Source organism: Mastigoproctus giganteus, chromosome 3, assembly GCF_048544385.1.
Source record: "Mastigoproctus giganteus isolate SK-2022 chromosome 3, ASM4854438v1, whole genome shotgun sequence".
Classification (NCBI taxonomy): domain Eukaryota; kingdom Metazoa; phylum Arthropoda; class Arachnida; order Uropygi; family Thelyphonidae; genus Mastigoproctus; species Mastigoproctus giganteus.
Window position 1 is genome coordinate 153,703,255 of NC_143577.1, and position 20,115 is coordinate 153,723,369.

At 37.9% G+C, this 20,115-nt stretch overlaps 1 protein-coding gene across 1 annotated transcript in view; it reads right to left on the reverse strand.

Moving 5' to 3' along the window:
* FER (tyrosine-protein kinase Fer) overlaps positions 1–20,115 on the reverse strand; it is a 298,771-nt gene that overhangs the window by 271,988 nt on the left and 6,668 nt on the right. The window contains exon 2 of the mRNA XM_090370126.1: positions 8,962–9,135. Within this exon, the coding sequence (XP_090226252.1) occupies positions 8,962–9,135 (174 nt within the window). The remainder of the gene's footprint in view (positions 1–8,961; positions 9,136–20,115) is intronic.

Below are 20,115 nucleotides of genomic sequence, written 5' to 3' on the forward strand. Positions count from 1 at the left end.
TAACAAAGCATGTCATGGTCATTTTGTCTCTCTGGCCGAGAGCTTGTTGGTTTTAAAAGCGGAAACACATTGTGATCCATTTTTGTTCCTTTTGGCCTTTGGCAGATTAATTTTCTTGCCATGTTTCTGGCCCTGCCATGGGAAAGCAGGAGCAGTGCCTGGTGTGACTGTGTGGAGCTTAGTAAGGATTAACAGTTAATAAAGAAAAATATAAAGAAAGGTAGCTTTCCTTTCTTGCTCCCTGTAAAAATATTTTGGTAGAAGAGCTTCTATCAAATGAAGACTTTTAGTAAATGTAGAAACTTAAGAAGGCCTACTGGTCACCCTAGAAAGATCGCTCAGTGAACACACAGATCACCCAGTCATATTTCACTTGGCACCCTGTGCCACCAGGTGATATCAAAGTACCATATTGAGATTAACCATGACCAAGTGTTGTCTTCTGAAAGAATTTTTTACATTTGTTTCTGCTTTCATCATCACATCTAATGCGTACTGATTCTTCTTAAACCTGTACTAATTACTTTTTAGAAAATTGTTAGTTTCCAGGAACTATGATAGTCACCTGTGAAATCAGTTTGTAATTATGTGGAAATATACAATCCTTTCCTGGCTTTGGGAAGGCAAGGACAATTGAGTCACCCCAGGAATTTGGGTAAGCATTTTCTATATGATCTAGAATTTTAATAATGAGCTTTTTGCTTTGTTGGTTATTTGTTTTAACATTATGTAGTTCACTCAATCTGGATCAGCAAAACATCAAACATTTATTAATGTTTGATGTTTTGCATCTATTGGATGTTTTATTAAGAGATTCTAGAAGTTCTGTCGATGCGAATGGCTAGTTGTATGGATCTAAAACCATAGTAGAGAAATTGATTTTGTTTTTCTGCAATGCCTTAATTTATTGAAAGATTGGATTGTAAGATACTGCTAACAGACTAGCAAATGATTCGGCTAAGGAATTCACTATTTCTGGCAGTGAGGACAACTCCTGCCCTTTCCAGTCAAATATGGACAAATATGGCAATCACTAGCCTCTATGTTAATAGAGGCTGGTGATTGCCATATTTGTCATTAAGTTTTTGAATTTCCCTTCAGAAGTCTGGTGTTTGTGTCCTTGTTGACAGTTTAAGCAAAACTAATCCAGGCATGTTTCATTGTTTTTCTTTGTATTTGACAGAGATTTGCTTTGAGCCTTTTAAAGTTAATCAGGTTACTAGTTGCAGTGAATCTGTAACTAGTAACCTGATTAATTTTAAAAGACTCAAAGCGAATTTCTGCCAAATACAAAGAAAATCAAAAAAAATCAAAAGACTATCGTCTTTTTGAATCATGATTCTCCTTGTCTGGATGACTATTTGTTCACATATCACTTGGATAATTTCCTCCTCTAATACAGTTCATTAATCCCATTCTGTTATTACTCCCATAGTAATAACAGTAATAGAGGCATGTGATGCAAGCAAGCAAGCATATGAGCTAATGTAACCATCAGGCAAAAAATATATGTAATAATAAAAAATAAATTAATTAATTAAAAAAAAAATTCACACAACCATTCCCTCTAAACGTTTGTCCAATTCCTCGTTGAATTTATTTAAGCTATCAACATCCACAATAACAGATGGAAGTTTGTTCCAGCAATTAACCATCCGTTGGCTAAAGGCAAATTTCCGCACATCTATTCAACAACTGTCTTTCCTCAATTTCAATTTATGCACCCTTAGATTCCTGATCTGAGCAAGTAGAAAAATCCCATCAGAATTCAGAGTGCTCAATCCATTCAAGACCGTATACAGTGAAACTTCCCTTTAACGGACAGCCATGGGGAACGAAAATGTGTCCGTTAGAGAGAAGTGTCCGCTAACAAGAAGTCTGAGGAAGAAAAAAAAAAGAAAGAAAGAAAAATCGTTAAATGTTTAATGTAAAATTAAATTAAAATATATACAGATTTTGCACAATATTTTTGTAAATAATATACATACAATTGTGCTATGCATATTATGACTTTATCTTAAGAAAAATGCATACAGTAATCACTTATTTTCTTCTGCACCTTCTTCCGGCTGATAATTTTGTTTTCAACATTTGTTTGGAGTGAAGAAACCATCGAAAGTCCTTCAGTATCTTCTTCAGCGGCGAAAAACATTTTTAAACGATTGATTTGTATGAGCGCTTCTATTTTCATCGGTGGTTCGTCGTTAATATGTTCTTCGACAGAATGACCTCCTTCCATTTCTTCATCCTCACGAGGAACTTCTTGAAAAATATCGATGATAATGTCGTTGATATCTAGAGCACCATCTTCTGTAGTGAGGTTTGAGTCTATATCTTTGTAGCCAGGGTCACTTGTAGCGGAAGTATCGTACATTATCAATAGATGTTGAAGTTCTTGCTCTTCTTGGTGCTCCACATTGCTGTTCACAACTTCAATTTTTGCGTTTGAGAAGCCAGACTTTACAAAACAGTTCACGACAGTTTGTTTTCTAATTGCGTTTACTGAAGAGGAAATCCATTGAATCGCATCTAGGTTGCTGATTTTCTTTGCAAGGTCACTCGCACATGTTACATCGTTCATGTTTGGAATGAGATGTCTTTAAACACGTTTTCTGTAGTGAAGTTTAAATTTTTTTATTATCCCTTGATCCAAGGGCTGATACACTGCAGATGTGTTTGGTGGCAGAAAACGATTTGAATTTTGGACAATTCAATGTGCGGGTGAGATGCAGCATTATCCATGAAAAGAATAATTTTTCTGTTTTGATGAATCATGTTTCGGTTAAAGTGACTTATCCATTCGCTCATGATATCTCTTGTCTTCCACGCTTTTTTATTAGACTTCCAGTCAACATTATGCCCTTGAAACAACGAGGATTGTGGTTTTCCTATAACAAGAGGTTGTTCAAAGTCTCCCAGCATATTTGTACACAATAGTACAGTCAAGTACTATTGTGTACACAATACTAAGTCAAGCGTTCCTTAGAAATTTTTCCGCACTGGCACTTTTCGTTTTTTAGACTCATTGTTTTTTCAGGAAGAGCTTTAAAAAACAACCCTGTTTCGTCGCAGTTGTAAATATCCTTAGCTTCAATATCATGACAAATCTTCAAATTTAACTCTCCACCCTGTTACAACTCCAGTATCAACAGATCCACCTTCACCACTTATGGTTTTCCAAGAAATTTTATGCTGAGTTTTGAACTTGTCTAGCCATCCCACAGAAGCTTTGAACTCATTTACTCCCATAGATTTCGCAACCTCTAAAGCCTTTTCCCTAATAATAGGCCCATTAATGGGAATTTTTTTAGCACGTGCACGACAAAACCATTCATACGTAACATTGTCAATTTGAAGTCCAACAGTTTTCGGGAATGATTTTTTAACCTGATCATTTACGTGTTGCCAAAATTGTTTGAGCAGTTCATTTTTTTTTTTTTTTTTTAAGATGTCGCTTACCTGCGTCTTCCCGATTTTGAATTTTGCAGCGAGATTGCGAACACTATTTTTTTGCCTATCATACGCATTAATGAGTTCGACTTTATCTTTTAAAGTTAAATGTTTACGAGAAGACATTGTGCACTTCACACGACACTGAACAAAACTGAAACTGAAAAGACGAAAGGCCGACCATATTCTACCCCCCCTGCACACACCGAATTCATCAGAAGTTTTACACGTGCCTTAAAATTCTTGAAAAAGGGTTTAGAACCGCGACGTAAACCTTGATAAAATTCAGAATCGGAAATAGAAAATAAACACACGATTGAGGCAATATGTGGAAGAAAAGTTCCTAGAAAAAGGGCCGTGAGCTCTCCTGCAGTCCGTTATGGGGAGATCAAATTAAATGCTAATCTAAACGAAACAGTGCAGATTGCCTGTCCGCGTCCGTTACAGAGAATGTCCGCTAGACAGAAGCTGCAAACACATTAAAACCAATGGAGGTGAGTTGGGGAATTTGAAAATATCCGTTGTAGAGAGATGTCCGTTAACGAGAGGTGTCCGTTAGGAGAAGTTTCACTGTACACCATAATGAGATGATCTCGCCGGTGCCTAGTTTCCAGCCGCTGCAATTTGCAGAACTTAAGCCTCTCTTGGTAAGAGGATCCCTTCATTCCCCTCACCAATCTTGTTGCCCTTCTCCGTACACGCTCAAGCAAATCTACATCCTTCCTAAAATGAGGTCTCCAGACCTGTACACAGTACTCAAAGCGTGGCCTGACCATTACATTATACAAAGGGATAAACACCACCTTTTCCCTGCTAGCAAAATTCCTTTATATCATTGACAAAACCCCATGACCTGCTCTTGTAGCCTGTCTGCATTGCTCAGAAACTTCATATCAGACTGCACAATTACTCCCAGGTCTTTTTCATTTTCTACCACCCTAAGTGTAGTAACACACAGTTGGTATGTTCCTCTGGGATTACTTCTACCCATATGCAGTACTTTGCATTTGTCAATGTTAAAATTCAGTTGCCACTTTTCAGCCCAGCTGCCCAAATTTTCTAGATCCTGTTGCAGTAGCACACTGCCATTAATGTCATTAAAAGTACTGCCGACCTTTGTATCATCTGCGAACTTCAACACTAAGCCTGATATACCTTCATCAATATTATCCACAAATATACAAAACAAGTCGGCCCAATACCAAACTCTGTGGGACTCCACTAATAACATTAGTCCACGAAGAGCAGCGTCAACTGATTACCACCCTCTGTCTTCTCCCACTCAACCACCCTTTTATCCATTGTAGCAACTTACCCTTAATACCATTCTGCTCCAATTTGTACAGTAGTCTTCCATGTGCAACAGTGTCAAAAGCTTTCCTGAAATCCAAGTATATGATATACAAATTATTATTTTTGCATCCATTTCCTTTGTAACCACATCATAGTATCCAATCAAATTTGCCCGACAAGACTTTCCCTTAACAAACCCATGCCGTGTCTCAATAATTGCTGCAGTCTTGTCTAGATGATCTGCAATACATCTTTAACCAGTGACTCAATTATTTTAACCTGGCTATTATAACCATTGTTTTAACTCCATTACTCCTAACCAGTCTATAATTACTCGTGTAACCCTTCAATCCTCCTTTGTGAATTGGGGATACATTTGCACATCTCCAGTCTGTGGGGACTTCCCCCGTGTCCAAGGATGCTCTCATAATTATGGCTAAGCATTTGCTTAGTTCCTTTTCCACTTCCTTTAATATAACTGGATAGATCCCATCCACCCCAGGTGCCTTTCTTATGTTTAACTTCAACAATTTCTCCTCTACGTTGCTCTCAGTTATTACAAAATCATTAGGCACCATATTACAATTTGATAAACGTCTGGCATTTTCCTTCCTTAATAACTTCTGATGTGTGAATGTAAATGCAAAATACTCATTCCGTTTGTTTGCTATCTCAGCAGGTCATCGACAGTCAAACCATTGATATCAAGGGAACCAATCTGATTCATCCTCTTCCTTTTAGAGTTTATATAAGTAAAGAAATCCTTGCTGTTTTTCTTAACATCCTTTGCCAAAGATTTCTTGTAATCTGCCTTCGCTTGTCTAATCTCCTTTGTGACTTGATTACAGACTACCTTATATCTGCATTTATATCCATCCTATGCATTTTTATTCTCTACCACGAGTCTCATTAGTTCATTTGACAGCCATTTAGGCCTAAACCTTGAACAATATTTCTTAATAGGCATGAAAAATCTAGTACTTTCCATGATTTATTCCCTGAATGCTTCCCACTTAGAATTTGCTTTTGGTAACATCATAAGTTGGTCTCACTGTACTGAATTTAAAAACTGTCTGAGACCACTGTAGTCACCTTTACGGAAGCAAAATTCCTTTCCTTGACCCTTGATGTTAACTATATCTTTAAGTAAATCCCACATCAGTATACTGTGATCACTGCCACCTAGTGGTTCCTTTAACTGCAAATTCTTAATACACGAATGATCACTGCTGATAACCAGATCAAGAATATTACCCTCTCTGGTTGCCTCTCGAACATGCTGCTGCAGAAAACAATCATCCAATAAATCCACAAAGGTCTTTCCAGTGTGCAAATGACCAACCCACAAGTTCCGGTCAATATCTGGGAAGTTAAAATCCCGCATTATAAGACATTCTTATTTACTAGACCACTATTTCTCTGTACAACTGTTCGTTGTACTCATTTGAGTCATTAGGCCTATAACACACTCTTACACTTATATTTGCTTTCCCAGTGTTTATGTCACACCAAACTAACTCAACATTGCACTGCCAATCTATGTCACAACTGGATGCACTTCCTTTGATTTTATGTTTTTCTTAATTAACAGCATAACCCCTCCTCCCTTCCTATCCTTTCTGTTCACATTGTACTCCCTAAATTCCAATTCTGCATTCCTAATATCTGTGTGACACCATATCTCTGATATCCGAACAATATCTGCCTTTGATGTCTTAACCAGCACTTCTAATTTATGAAATTTATTCGCTATACTTCTAGCATTGGTGAACATATATGCACCTATTCAGCTTCTTAGTTACCCTAACACAGCCCATATATTTATTTGTTTCATGATGACTCCTGCCGGTCCCTAAACCCCCAGCTCCCCACCCTCAAGGCCTCTGCTTATTCTAATAAAAGAAGTGCAAGAATCACTTTCACCTCTACCTGCGGTTACTATTAACCTTTTAGTCTGTGAATCCTCCCAAGCTAGCAGTTTTCCAATGCTGCCTTGATAGCATCAGCAAACACTCTTGCACCCTTTCTATTTAAGTGTATACCATCCCTGTAGAAGCAGTCTCTCCTGTTAACAAGCACAGACCACACTGAAAAAATATTCCACCCCATGAGCCTTGCACAATTCCTGCAGGGCCGAATTGATTGACAACGCACTTATCATATACTCTCACCTATCATGTCTGGGCAGATTTGCAGACACTTTCAAATTTAATCCTAACTCACAACTTTTTTTTTTTAACATTGACTGTACTTGTTAAGTAAATCTGCAGATCTACTACTCTTAATGTCATTGGTGCCAATGTACACAACAATATCACCCTTTGTGCCCTTAAAAGATGATATCTGCTCTACATCATCATCAACTTTTGACCCTGGCAGACATACCTTGGTCCTATTCCATCTATCCTTTTTACACAATATATTACCCGTCTCCCTGACAAGAGTCACCAACAATAACTAACACCTGTGGGACCAGCACATTCTGCCTTGGAGATTGCCACTGTGTTGCCTTATGCACAAATGTGAGCTCTGGCATTGAGTTGGGCAGTTGAGAGCTTGACTGGCCCCTCATATTAATTTCTTCAAGGGGCATCTACCCTACACCTCAAGCTCTCATAGATGCCCATCAGAATGCCAAGTTGATGCCTAATTTCTAGATGCTCTCTGCACCTGGCACACACAAAAACATCCTCCTTGGTTAGATCAAGTTCTGTTCCAGAGAGTTCGGAAAACATTTCACAAGTTGCACATTTTTTTAGGCTGTGATGCGTTGGAGAAATGTCCCCCCCTTAGTTCTCCCGCGAGTCATAGCACTCCTGCCACTTTGTGCCCGTTACTTTGTTGCTCTAGTCTGGGGCATGATATTTAAAATTAATAAATTTAAAATTAATAACAATTATCTCCCAGAAATGTATTGTCTGCTTCAGGTTCACAGTAAGGCAAATCCAATGTGGTGGAGACTAAATAGTCTTCTCAATAAAAGACTACTCTGCCAAAGATTGTCAGCTACAATAGCTATGCAGAATGTTGGGGTTCAACATTCTGTAAAGCTCTTAAGCCAACAACCTTTGGCAGAGTAGTCTTATCAGAAGACGATTTGGAGTCTCCACCACACTGGAATTGCCTTACTGAACCTGGAGCAGACAATACATTTCTGGGAGATAATTTACTCAAGAAGTTGATCTTATCGAGAGTGCAAAATGAGGAATTCTTGAGAGGGTTGTGTTTAACCTCACCTGTTAAGAAAAGTCATCTTTGGTGTCATTTATCTCAGGCCTTGAGCTCAATGGTTCTAAAGGTGGAAATGTATTATTATCCATCTTTGCTCCTTTCAGCCAGGGAAGAGTAGATTTCTCCCAGGTTTCTGGCACTTCTCCTGCCATGGGAGGCAGGAGCAGTGCCAGTGTGACCAAGCAGTATAAAAGTTAGTGTGTTAATTTAAAGGAGAAAAGAGAAATGCAGTTTTCCTTTCTGAAACTTATTTACATAAGGCTTAGTCTTACAGATAAGACTAAGTTTACTATTAATTAGGAAAGTAAGAAAAACGTTTAAAATTGAACGAGAACCGTAACTTTGAGATGCTCTATAAATCGTTCCCATAATTGTTTGATCACTATAACGCTTGGCACCAGGGGCCTTCACAGTATTAAACGATGCTAGAACCAGGTTGCATTATACAAATTCACCCCCCCACTTCTTACTCTACAGTTTTATGAGCAGCACTGAGCAACACTCTATGATGCTGGTCATAAACCACTCTCTCAATCAGAGAAAAAGCAGGCTTCTCTATTTTACAGCTTCTAGCTGACTAAAAACCATAAAATATGGCTGAAGGTTATAGTTATTCATTTTTTTTTTAAATAATGACTAAGCTTTATTTTTTTTAAATTATGGAAGCGATTTCCAGTGGAGTGGGGGGAATAATTCACCTCTAAGGCCAATTTTGATATTGACTGCATTCACGGTACTGATCTTAATTAGATTTTATTGTAACAAAAACTCCCTCCTTCTTCCCACTATTTTAAATTAATTTTAATATAGCATAATTTTGCTGCCACAATGATTAAAGATGAATTAAAGATATACCACAAATATGATTTAATTTATGTAACTTGGAGCTGTTTATTAATGATCACTCTTATTTTACACACCTACCATTAAAATATTTATTTGAAATGATTCAAAACACCTTCATAAATATATTTAATATTAACCCACCTGGCAAAGTTCCCTATTAATCTGTTGGTGTTCATCTGAGTAAGTCTTTTTGAGTGCACGCTTTTCAGATATTAGGCTATTTAAAGACTCAATCGTATGTGATGCTAGGTGGTCTGCATTTTGCTTAATCAACTTGCCAAAAATTGCAGTTTCTTCAGCAATTACATGCCATGCCTGAAATAGAGAAAACCACAAAACTTAAATTCCAATTAATAATTTCATTCAGCATAATATTAATACTATTAAGTCAAAGCTTTTTATAGTGACCCTTTCTAACATCCTAGCATGTTATAATGACCTATGTCCCAACTGATTTCTCCTAAACCTAAAGCCATTTTACATATAACACCATTGAGAGACTAACAAATTCTCCATGATGAGACAAAAATTTCCACTACTCTACCTTGTTTTTCGCTTTTTCGTTACAATATTCACATGCTTACTGGAGGCTCGAAGTCATGAAACACATTTGGCCCCCCAGAGGAAAGTTTCTGACACCCCCCCCCCCCCATCAATCTGTGCATGGCACTAAATACTATAGGTTTTTATACCTTTCGTATTTGGGGCTTTCATTAAAAAAAAATTAAAGAATACTGAAACTAATGACGAGCTTGCAGGATGACTGTGAAAAATCACTTGTTGGCAATTTCTCATGCTCATTGGCAATTTTTCATGATGTTCACTGTCATAATGAAATTAACTTCAACAGAAGTTCATTAAACTTATTACAGCTCTGGTCCATACTATTAAACTTATTAAGAAATCTGCTACACCAGGTAGGATCAGTGCACAAAAATGAAAGTATCTGCATCTTGAAAACATACCCATGGAATAAATGATGATGATGCATACAAAAAAAAAAACATTCCCATAGACAGAAAACTTTTAAAATCTAAGGCTGAATCATTTGTGCATTGGATGAATACTTTTTTTTTTCCCAAGACTTCCATGGATGACTCAGAAATTTAAGTCTTTTCACAGGCTTTCAAAAAAGTATAAGCAAAATTGTAGCCATCGACAGTGAAGCTACAAAGGAATGGAAGGAGAATCATTTTGAAAATGTTTTGTTAACAAATGACCAGAACAACTTCTTCACTCCTGGTGAAACTTTTTTTTCCTTTAAGTTTCTACCTGATAGCATGCCTACATTTAAAGGTGAGAAATGTACTGGCACAAAAAAGGCAAAACAACAGGTTATTATTCTCCAAACAGCTTGTTTGTTTGAGAATATTTTCTTTTTCGCACTATGGCCATGGTACACCATACATAAGATAGTATGTATGCTATTTCTTTATGGATCGAGAGTCAGAAAACTGGTTTTTGACTAGCTAAAGGAGGTGGTATACATTGATCGCTTTGAGAAAGGTAAAAATTGAGACATTTGTTTTATTGCCCAAAAGTGAAGTAAGCATTAGTGGATCTTCTATTGTGACTGGAGTGAAGAGATTCTGGCATTCTATTGCAAATTTTGTGCATTCCACAAGGATATGCTTCACTGAAAGCACTGTTTTACAGTGATCACACTGGGGGTGAATCTCCCCTCTTAAAAGATAACCATGAGTAATATTAATGTGACTTATTTGCAGACAAGCTAGTATTACCTCCTGTTGTCGAATTTGACTGAAGCTGGAAGGTCATTACTCAAGATCTGGCTTGATACTTTGAAGCTTATTTTTAAGTTGGTTTTACCATGTTAATTTCCACTGGTACATGCATTTTTCCTGTATTATTTGTCTATAATCTTGATGTGGAACTCTCCACTGCTCATTGGGTGGTAAGTCAGCCGCTTTTGCGGCATTGTCTGCTAATTCATTTCCTGGAATTGCCACATGTCCTGGGACCCAACATAAGTGTATGGTTCTACCAAACTCAGATAAGGTATATAAAGAGTTTGTTATTTTTTTCATGACTGGGTGGGTGATGTTCATGGTGTTTTCCAGAGCTTGAAGTGCACTTAGAGCATCAGAGAAAATTATACTGTTTTCAATATTGGAGGACTTGATATGCTTCAATGCAACCTGAACTGCCATTAGTTCAGCAGAAAATATACTGAACTCATGTGGCAGTTGGTAAGCAAATGTTATGTTCAGAAAAACTGCGCTGATTCCAATGTGGGCGTCATTCTTTGTTCCATCTATATGAACTACAATGAAGCTTGGAAACTGTTCCACTACTGCATGGTACAGTTGCAAGAAATTTTCTTTGTGTAGTGCAGATTTATCCCATTTATGAAGGTATATGACGAGAAAGGTAGCAGAAGTAAAAGGCAAAGGAATGAGTTTTAATTTCAGAAAAGGAAATTAATGCCTTAAGGTACTACATGGCCTCTATTAACTGGGTAGATATCGCACAGAGAATGAATACAATTGAACTGTGGTACGCTTTTAAAACATTAATCACAGATGCCTTGAATGTGTATATACCATTAAAAAAATACTCCACGAGAAGGGTTCCAAGTTGGATGAATAGTGAAGTTGCCACATTACTTGAGCAGAAAAAGGTGGCATGGAAAGGTTACAGAGCAATAAAAAGTACTGAAGCCTATAACAGCTACAAGGTGATGTGTAATAGAGCCACAGAAAAGGTTCGACAGGCAAAGGCAGTTTATGAGAAATCACTAGCAAACAGAGCAAAGAAGGGGGATAAAGAATTCTTCACATATATAAATGCCAAGAAGAGCAGGACAAACCAGATCAGACCTTTACATAAGGGAAAGGGGATAGTAATAAATACACCAGCTGCCATTGCAGATGAACTCAACAGTTATTTTGCATCGACATTTACAAATGAAAAGCCTTTTGTGGCAATGGGAAATTGTGGGAGCGAAGTTAAAAAATATGTAATTAATGATATTGAAATTTCGCAAGATTATTTAATGAAAAAACTTTCAAGCCTACAGACCAGTAAGGCTCCTGGAGTTGATGGAATATACCCTATAATCTTAAGAGAGGCGGCAAGCGAGTGCATTGAACCATTGAGGCTAATTATGCGAGCATCACTAGACTCTGGGGAGATTCCCTTGGATTGGAAAAGTGCAAATGTATCTCCCATACATAAGGGTGACTCTAAAAGTGAAGTTGGAAATTATTGACCTGTCAGTCTGACTTCAGTAGTAGGGAAAATCATGGAGGCAATGATCAAGGGTGGAATTCAGGATCATTTGGATCAAATTGAAATTCTCAAGGATACTCAGCATGGTTTTGTAAAGGGAAAATCATGTTTAACAAATCTGGTTCGCTATTTCGAAAGGGTCACTCACGAGCTGGATTTAGGGAATAATTTCGACATTGTTTATTTAGATTTCAGCAAAGCTTTTGACTCAGTCCCACATGAGCGGTTGCTTTATAAGCTGGAACAGGTTGGAATCACTGGGAAAATCCTTAGATGGATAGAAGGATGGCTTCAGGGCAGGAGGCAGAGGGTTGTGATAAATGGCTATTCCTCAGATTGGGTTGATGTAAGAAGTGGGGTTCCCCAAGGATCAGTATTAGGACCACTGTTGTTTTTAATTTTCATAATCGACATTGATGAAGGGATAGAGGGCATGATGTCTAAATTTGCAGATGATGTTAAAATTGGTAGAGTAGTTAATGATCACTGTCAAGCTGAGCTTCTTCAGAGAGACCTAGACAGACTTCAGGAATGGTCAGAAAAATGGCAGCTATGCTTTAATTCAACAAAGTGTAAGGTATTACACCTGGGAAACAGTAATCCCAAAAAAACTTATTCACTTGGTGGCGTTCAACTAAACCCAGTACTGGAGGAAAGGGACTTGGGTGTTACGATACGGTCAGACATGAAATTCTCTGAGCATTGTAAACAGGTTGCAAGGAAGGCCCATGGTGTCCTATCGATGATCTATCGAACTTTTGCAAGTAGAGATAGGGACGTGATAATCCCATTATATAAGGCTTATGTTAGACCATACTTGGAATACTGTGTTCAAGTATGGAGACCGCACCTAAAGAAAGACATTGAGCTTCTTGAAAGGGTGCAAAGAAGGGTAACTCTCCTGGTGAGATCGGCAAAAGGGCGTCCTTATGAAGAAAGACTTCGAATATGTGGGTTGCACAGTTTGGAAACTAGACACCTTAGAGGAGATTTGATTGAGGTGTTTAAGGCTCTGAGAGGCATCAGTAAAATGAATGAGGACAAAATTTTCAAGATTATAAATGATGCTAGAACTAGGGGACATAAATTCAAGTTACGGGGGGGGAAATGTTTAGATTGGACTGCAGGAAGTTTTTGGTTTTGGTTGTTTTTAGGAGCATTAGCAACTAAGGCCATATTGCTCCGGGGATATGCGGTGGTCATTCCCTGACCTTTCTGCATCCTCTGTATTTGGTGGTCACGGGCTCGAACCCCGGTCTAGCAGGAAGTTTTATTTTAGCCAGCGAGTTATAAATTATTGGAATAAGTTGCCGTCATGGGTGGTAGGGGCCGACAGTTTGGGGAAATTCAAAGGTCATCTGGATAGTACTTTCGGGTAAGGGAAGCGCATAGGATGATAGGTTTAATTTCCTTTTTTTTTTTTTTTTTTTTTTATTAATTATTATTACTTAGTTATTTATTTTATTATATATATATTTTTTTTTGTTTTTATCATTGTTTTGTTCAGATTTTTTTTTTTTTTTTTTTTTTTATTTTGGCTGGTGCAGCATAAGCCATAGGCTTTCTTGCACCATGCGGCCGTTACTAATACTCCACGGAGCAAGGAGTAGTGGAGGGGTATTTGCAATATTATCGAAATTCAGATTAAGTTCTTCTAGAAGTTGTCTTATTCTTATATCTAATGGTCGGTTAACAGTAGGGCGGTTATGGTATAACCTGCTGCGTTGGGGGGGTGAAAAGTAATTCCCAATTGGGTATTATTAGCCTCAATAGGGTAAGGCGATCAGCTCCCCACTTTGTTGCTGAGAGAAAGGTAAACTGCAGCCATTATCAACCCACTGCAAGATGGAAGCCTCCTCAACAATTCATGTCGAGGGAAATGGACTATAATCTGCCATGCTGGTCCAGTGCGGGTTGGCAGATTGACCATATTTAGCAGTCAGGGGCTTGAACCCCGGTCTACTCAAAGAATGTGTGCTACTGCACTCCCACTCCTGACCACTCGGCTATGGAGAGAACCTGGATGATATTTAGTTTATTTTGGCAGGATGTTCTTAGTCTTTTAATATGTTCCAGGAAGGTAAATTTATGATCTAAGGTGATTCCTAAGAATTGTACGCTGGGTTGAACTGCTATTGGTTGTCCATTCAGTTGTAGTTCCAGCTGTGGGTGCAGTTTACGTTGTCGGCAAAAATGGATGCACAACGTTTTTTGAGGACAAAGTTGAAAACCACTGGTTTGTGCCCATGTACTGATCTTATTTATTGCCCCTTGTAACTGTCTCTCAATAGTATTCATGTTTTTCTCATGACAAGAAATACTAAAGTCATCTACGAACAGTGCCTTATCAATAGTGTTTGGAAGTTGTTCAGCAACGGTGTTTATTGCAATTATAAAGAGTGCAGCACGGAGTACAGAGCCCTGGGAAATTCCTTCTTGAAAAAATAGTTCGGACAGCGAAGCTTTACATTGAACCTGGAATGTTCGCTTGTATAGGAAGTTCTGTATGAAAATCGATAGATGGCCTCGAAGTCCATGGCAATGTAATTCGCAGAGTATTCCATACTTCCACGTGGAATCATAGGCCTTATTGATATCAGAGCAAACCATTACACGGTGTTCCGATCTGAGGAATGCATTCCGAATGGAATTCTCTAGTCTTACTAGTATATCTAGTGTTGATCTGTTTTGTCGAATGCCAAATTATCCAGAATGTAAGAGATTGAAATTTTCAAGGTGCCATATCAGTCGACGGTTCACCATCTTTTCGAGAATTTTGCATAGGCAACTGGTCAAGGCGATAGGTCTATAGTAAGTGGAATTTGTTGGGTCTTTACTTGGTTTAAGGAAGGCAAGGACTGTAGCATGATGCCATTGTTTAGGGAATGTACCTTCCAGGTAGAGTCTATTGAACAGATCAAGAAGTGACTGCAGTGATTCAGCTCTCAGTTCCTGTACCATCGAATAATGGATATTATCTGGTCCTACAGCGCTACGCCTAAATGTTGACAAGGCTCTATGTAGTTCGTGGATAGTGAATGGTAAGTTATATTGTTCTGCTTTTGAAGAAAAGTTTAACTTTTGTTTTTCTGAATTTGCTTGGAATCTTCTGAAGGCTGGTATGTAACTTTCTGTTGCTGATGTTTTGGCAAAAGTTTCCAATAGTATATTGGCAATTTGGGTAGGGTCAGCAATGTTCTGCTCTCTGCATTCCATGATAGGCAGAGGTGTCATTTGATATTTACCACTCATTTTCCTGATTGTTTTCCAAATTTTATGTGTGGGAGTTGCTTGATTGATGGTTGAAGTGAAGTGAATCCAAGCAGCCTTTTTATTATTGCATCTAATATAACTCGATCTTGCTCTAGCACGTTTAAACTGAATGAGATTAGCTGTGGTTGAATTGTGCCAAAAAGTATTCCAAGCTTTATTTTGGTCTTTTTTTGCTGCACGGCATTCGTCACTCCACCAGATTTTTGGGTGTTCAGGTAATTTTGAGGAGGATTTTGGTATAGCTTTTCCTGCTGCATGTAATATAGTTTTTGTGACATATTCAACCGCTTTCCTGGTTGAGGATTTTTGGATAATTTCAGGATCCAGTTTAGCTAATTTTTTATACATCTGTCTGCTTTATCAATAAGCCACTGTGGAATTCTAGTAAGATGATAAAGAGGGCTTATTCAGTAATTCAATTGTAATGGGAAAATGATCACTATGCAGTGGATCATTGTTTATTGTCCACTTTCGAGTAGGATACAAAGTTCCTGAACAGATAGACAAGTCTATTAAAGTATATATTCCGGAAGGAAGGTGAACATAAGTAGGTGACCCATCATTTAGAAGATTGTTATAGTCTAAACATTTTTCAATTAGTTTTCCTCTTTGAATAATATTGTTGTTACCCCATAGTGTGTGATGACCATTTAAGTCTCCCAGAATGAGGAAAGGTGTGGGGAGTTGAGCTATGAGGTTGTTTAGATCATTTTGTTGGATGGAAAAGCTTGGTTGAATATATAAGTAGCGATTGTAACATATCTAAATGTCTAGAAAATAGTGTCGATAGAAGTACCGACCTTGAAGTTGAAACAACATACGCAGCTGTTTGGGGTACCTAACAATGGAATGTTACAAAAATGCAAGAGGAAAAAATAAATTGTTGACAAATATTTGTATTGTTGCAGTCATACTTACTTCAGAAAGTATGATTGTGATGTTATACTATTAAAAAATTTTAAAAAGTTAGAACTCGAGATACTATCGTATTCAGGTATCATCGTAAAGAGGGGGGGGCATGATGATAAGGCTGACTCGAGATATCATACCGTCACAAAAAATGCGTCACGCATTCTAATCACACTACTAGTGAGTGCTTGGTGCAGACTAGTAGTGTGAACGTGGAAAGTGCCTCTGGTGGAAGCCTGTCGCAAGATGACATCACTTCCGTGACGTCATCCACGGCAGGAATACCCAAGGATGTTTCACATCAAAAAGTCGGCAAAACTACAAGCCCATTGTTAAAATATTCACAGCTCACCACTGGTTCCTTCCAATATGCATTTTTGTGTTGCAATACATATGTATATTATGATATATTGAGTAAAACTTAATTCCTTGCTTTTTTGGTAAGTCACTTGTTCTATTTTATACTTTTGTATTTTCTTTCCTGTTTTCCAGACCTTTGAGTAAGCTGGATGGTTACTCTTACATTTTGGACATACTGGTGTTTGTGCTGTGGTTTGTCTGTACGTATTCCTTGGATCCACAATTGGCAGACCCTGAATCCCCTCTACACATTACTTGGGCAGGACCAAATTTTTGGCACTTCTAGCACCTGAGAGAATTAGGGATAAATGGTCAGATATGGCCGTTCAGATATCCAGCCTTAACTGTAGCTGGAAGAATTGGCGTTGAAAAGGTCAGTATAACACTGTGTGTTGGAACCAGTTCGTCGTCTTTCTTGGTTTTAATTCTCTTTGCCCATATAACTTTTTGTTCTTGTAGCTCTTGGACTAATTCCTTTTCAGAAACATTTATTAAGTCCCATTCAGACAGCATGCCTTTAGAGGTATTTAGGATGGCATGTGGAGTTGCTGTGACAGGAATACATGCAAAATTTGATATTGTGAGTAAGGCTTCAGATTGTCTACAATTCATAGTCTCTATAAGTAAATCTAAAGAGCAGATTGTTTTCACCATTTTAGGTGATCCAGCGGCATTCTCAAGACATTTTTGAATAAGAAATGGAACAAGTGTACCTATTGGTGACTTGTTTGGGAATGTATTATACAGTGGATTCCGGTTATTTGAGCCACCGGTTAATCGGGGTAGCCGTTTATTTGGGGCAAATCTTAAAAAACAGAAACCAATCGAGAAAATAGCCAGGGTTTACTTCGCTTAATTGGGACAGCATGCCGTTTAATCGGGGCAGGAGACCGCAGCACTGGAGATTACCCTATGATTGTCTCCGACCGAACCATGTGGTTCAGTCGAAATTCTGGAGGTCACAACCATAAAACAATAAAAACAATTAGCAGTCACCTGTTTATTGGGCTTTTCTGTTAGTGAAATCTATCATAAACTGACAGTAAACTCGTTCTTACTGAATTTGTGATAATACCAACAGCTGGAATTCTGTGGGTTATTATGGTGAAATGTGTTTACACTTCCATGAAATCTTCAATCATATAAAAAAATTAATTTTCAGATCTTCTCTTCATTCCTATTTTTAAAGCTTTGTAACTCGTTACTCTGTTTTCACTTGCACATATTGTGTTACTTGCAATTTGTGTGTGCCGTGTTCTTTGTTATTGGTTGCTTATCTTTTTACTGTTTTAAATTTTAACCCCTACCCACAAATGTCAGTGAACAGAAATGTCAACTAGTTCGTATGTACATATTACAGTATGTATTAATTATTCCGATTATCACATATATTTTTCTGATTTTCATGTATCATATAATTTTAATTGGTAAGGTAATAAAGGGTAAATTTGTGCTTAATATATCTTTGCTTTTATAGCCTGGGTAATATTCCTCCTATTTTTGCTAATTAGAATCGCTGTTTAATAGAATTAAAATTCAATTCACAAACGTGATCACAATGACCGGCGCGTACTGCACATCGTATAGTGAACGGTACTTCACTATGTTGAGTTCGTCGTAACATGATTTGATTGTACAGTGAACCAATTGTAAAGGGGGGGGGATACATTGTATTTTTAACTATTTACATGAAACTTCGGATAATTGGGGTAGCCGCTTAATCGGGCCAAAATGCAAACAGTGGCGATTCCTTTTTGCATCCTTCTGTTCTTTGTCTCTTGGATGGAATGTGTCAAAGTCAGTTTGGTCTGGATTTGAACACGTTGAGTGTGACGCTCAACAGAGAGCTAATGTTCTTTGTGATAGTTCCTTCATGTCAGCTCTTTTCAGCACTTGGCAGATTAACTTTCTGCCAAGGTTACCGGCCCTCACAGTTGCCAGCAGCATGGTGCAAGGTGGTACAAGTGAACCAGCTTTGGATTTCAATGTGATACACAATTTTTAATATTTTCATTAATTTATTGAAACATTAAAACAACACAAATTCTACGTGAATTATATTACATGTAAATCAGTCAATCTTGACTTAAGATATTGCACTTATATGAAAATTTGGTGAACAAAAAATTTATTCCCACATGCATCATCTTGCAAGATATCCTGCTGGCATCCATGCCGGCCCTGCCATGGGGTGGCAGGAGCAGCACCTGGTGTGACCAAGTGAAGATTAGCAAGAGTTAGTATAAAACTATGATAAATAAAGAAAGGTTACTTTCCTTTCTTTCTGTCTACCAGTACTTTTGATAGAAGAGTTGCTGGTAAATAAAAGGATTTCTAAAGGGGAAGAACGTAAAAGAAAACTGGAAATCACTTTGTAGAATATCACAGTGAAAGTCTGGAGAAATCACTGTCACAAATCACTTGGCATGCAGGGCCTCATTAGGAGAAAACTGAATGCTGTGATCATCAAGAGACTTGATTGGTGTATTTTGTCCAGTCTGCTTTGGAAAATTTCCATTTCGTTTTGAATTTCTGTTGTTTTGGAATGGGTAGTTTCAAATTCAAACCACCCATTCCAAAGCCAATCAAGGAAATGAAAATGGATGTCCGTGAGCCAGTATTCAGTAGTGTTAAATTCTCTCTGTCAAATAGCATTTGAATGAGTTCTCCGCATCCATCTGAGATGGGAGAATCCAATAAAGGATGTGGGAGCCAGATGTGTTCAAAGCCGCTAAGTTGACTTTATTTATTTTAAATTATTGTTTTTGTATAACTTTTGATTTAAATTTAGTAATATAGTTTTTTTTGTGATTTTCTGGTTAATTTGGTGCACTTATTCTTTACTCTGCCTTGTAATTGCATAGAAAACCACAGTTGATTTCTCCCGGCATTGAATCGAAAGTAGCATTCGAATCTGCCACCACTGTTTTCGAATTGATATAGCTGTTGTTGTTGTTATTTGGTTTTTAGGAGCATTAGCAACTAAGGCCATATTGCTCTGGGGATATGCGGTGGTCATTTCCTGAACTTTCCGTATCGTCCATATTTGGTGGTCACGGGCTCAAACCCCAGTCTAATCAAGAAGAGTGTGCTATGCAGTACTGCTCCTGCCCACCTGGCTACGGGGGCACCAATTGATATAGCAGATACTGGAAGTTTCTACATAACTGGCAGCAGTGTAATCAGTAATAACACTATATACAATATATAGTGTTATTACTGAATTGAGATATGAGTTATGTTACATTTTTATATTTTTAATTGTATTGTAATTGAATCGAAATCATGCCTCAGACCAAAGCAGCAAAGCAAAAGGCTGAAGGTAGTGGGAGTGCTGTGGCTCAGAGAACTGAGGGGAGTGCTTGTCCTCAGAATCACAGCCTTTTGAAATGTACTGCTTGTTTGCTGTTTCTGGAGCTATCAGGAATGGGCCATGATATTGCCAAGGGGAATGTCTTTGTGTGTGTGTGTGCTTGATGTAAGGCATGTGAGGAAATCAGG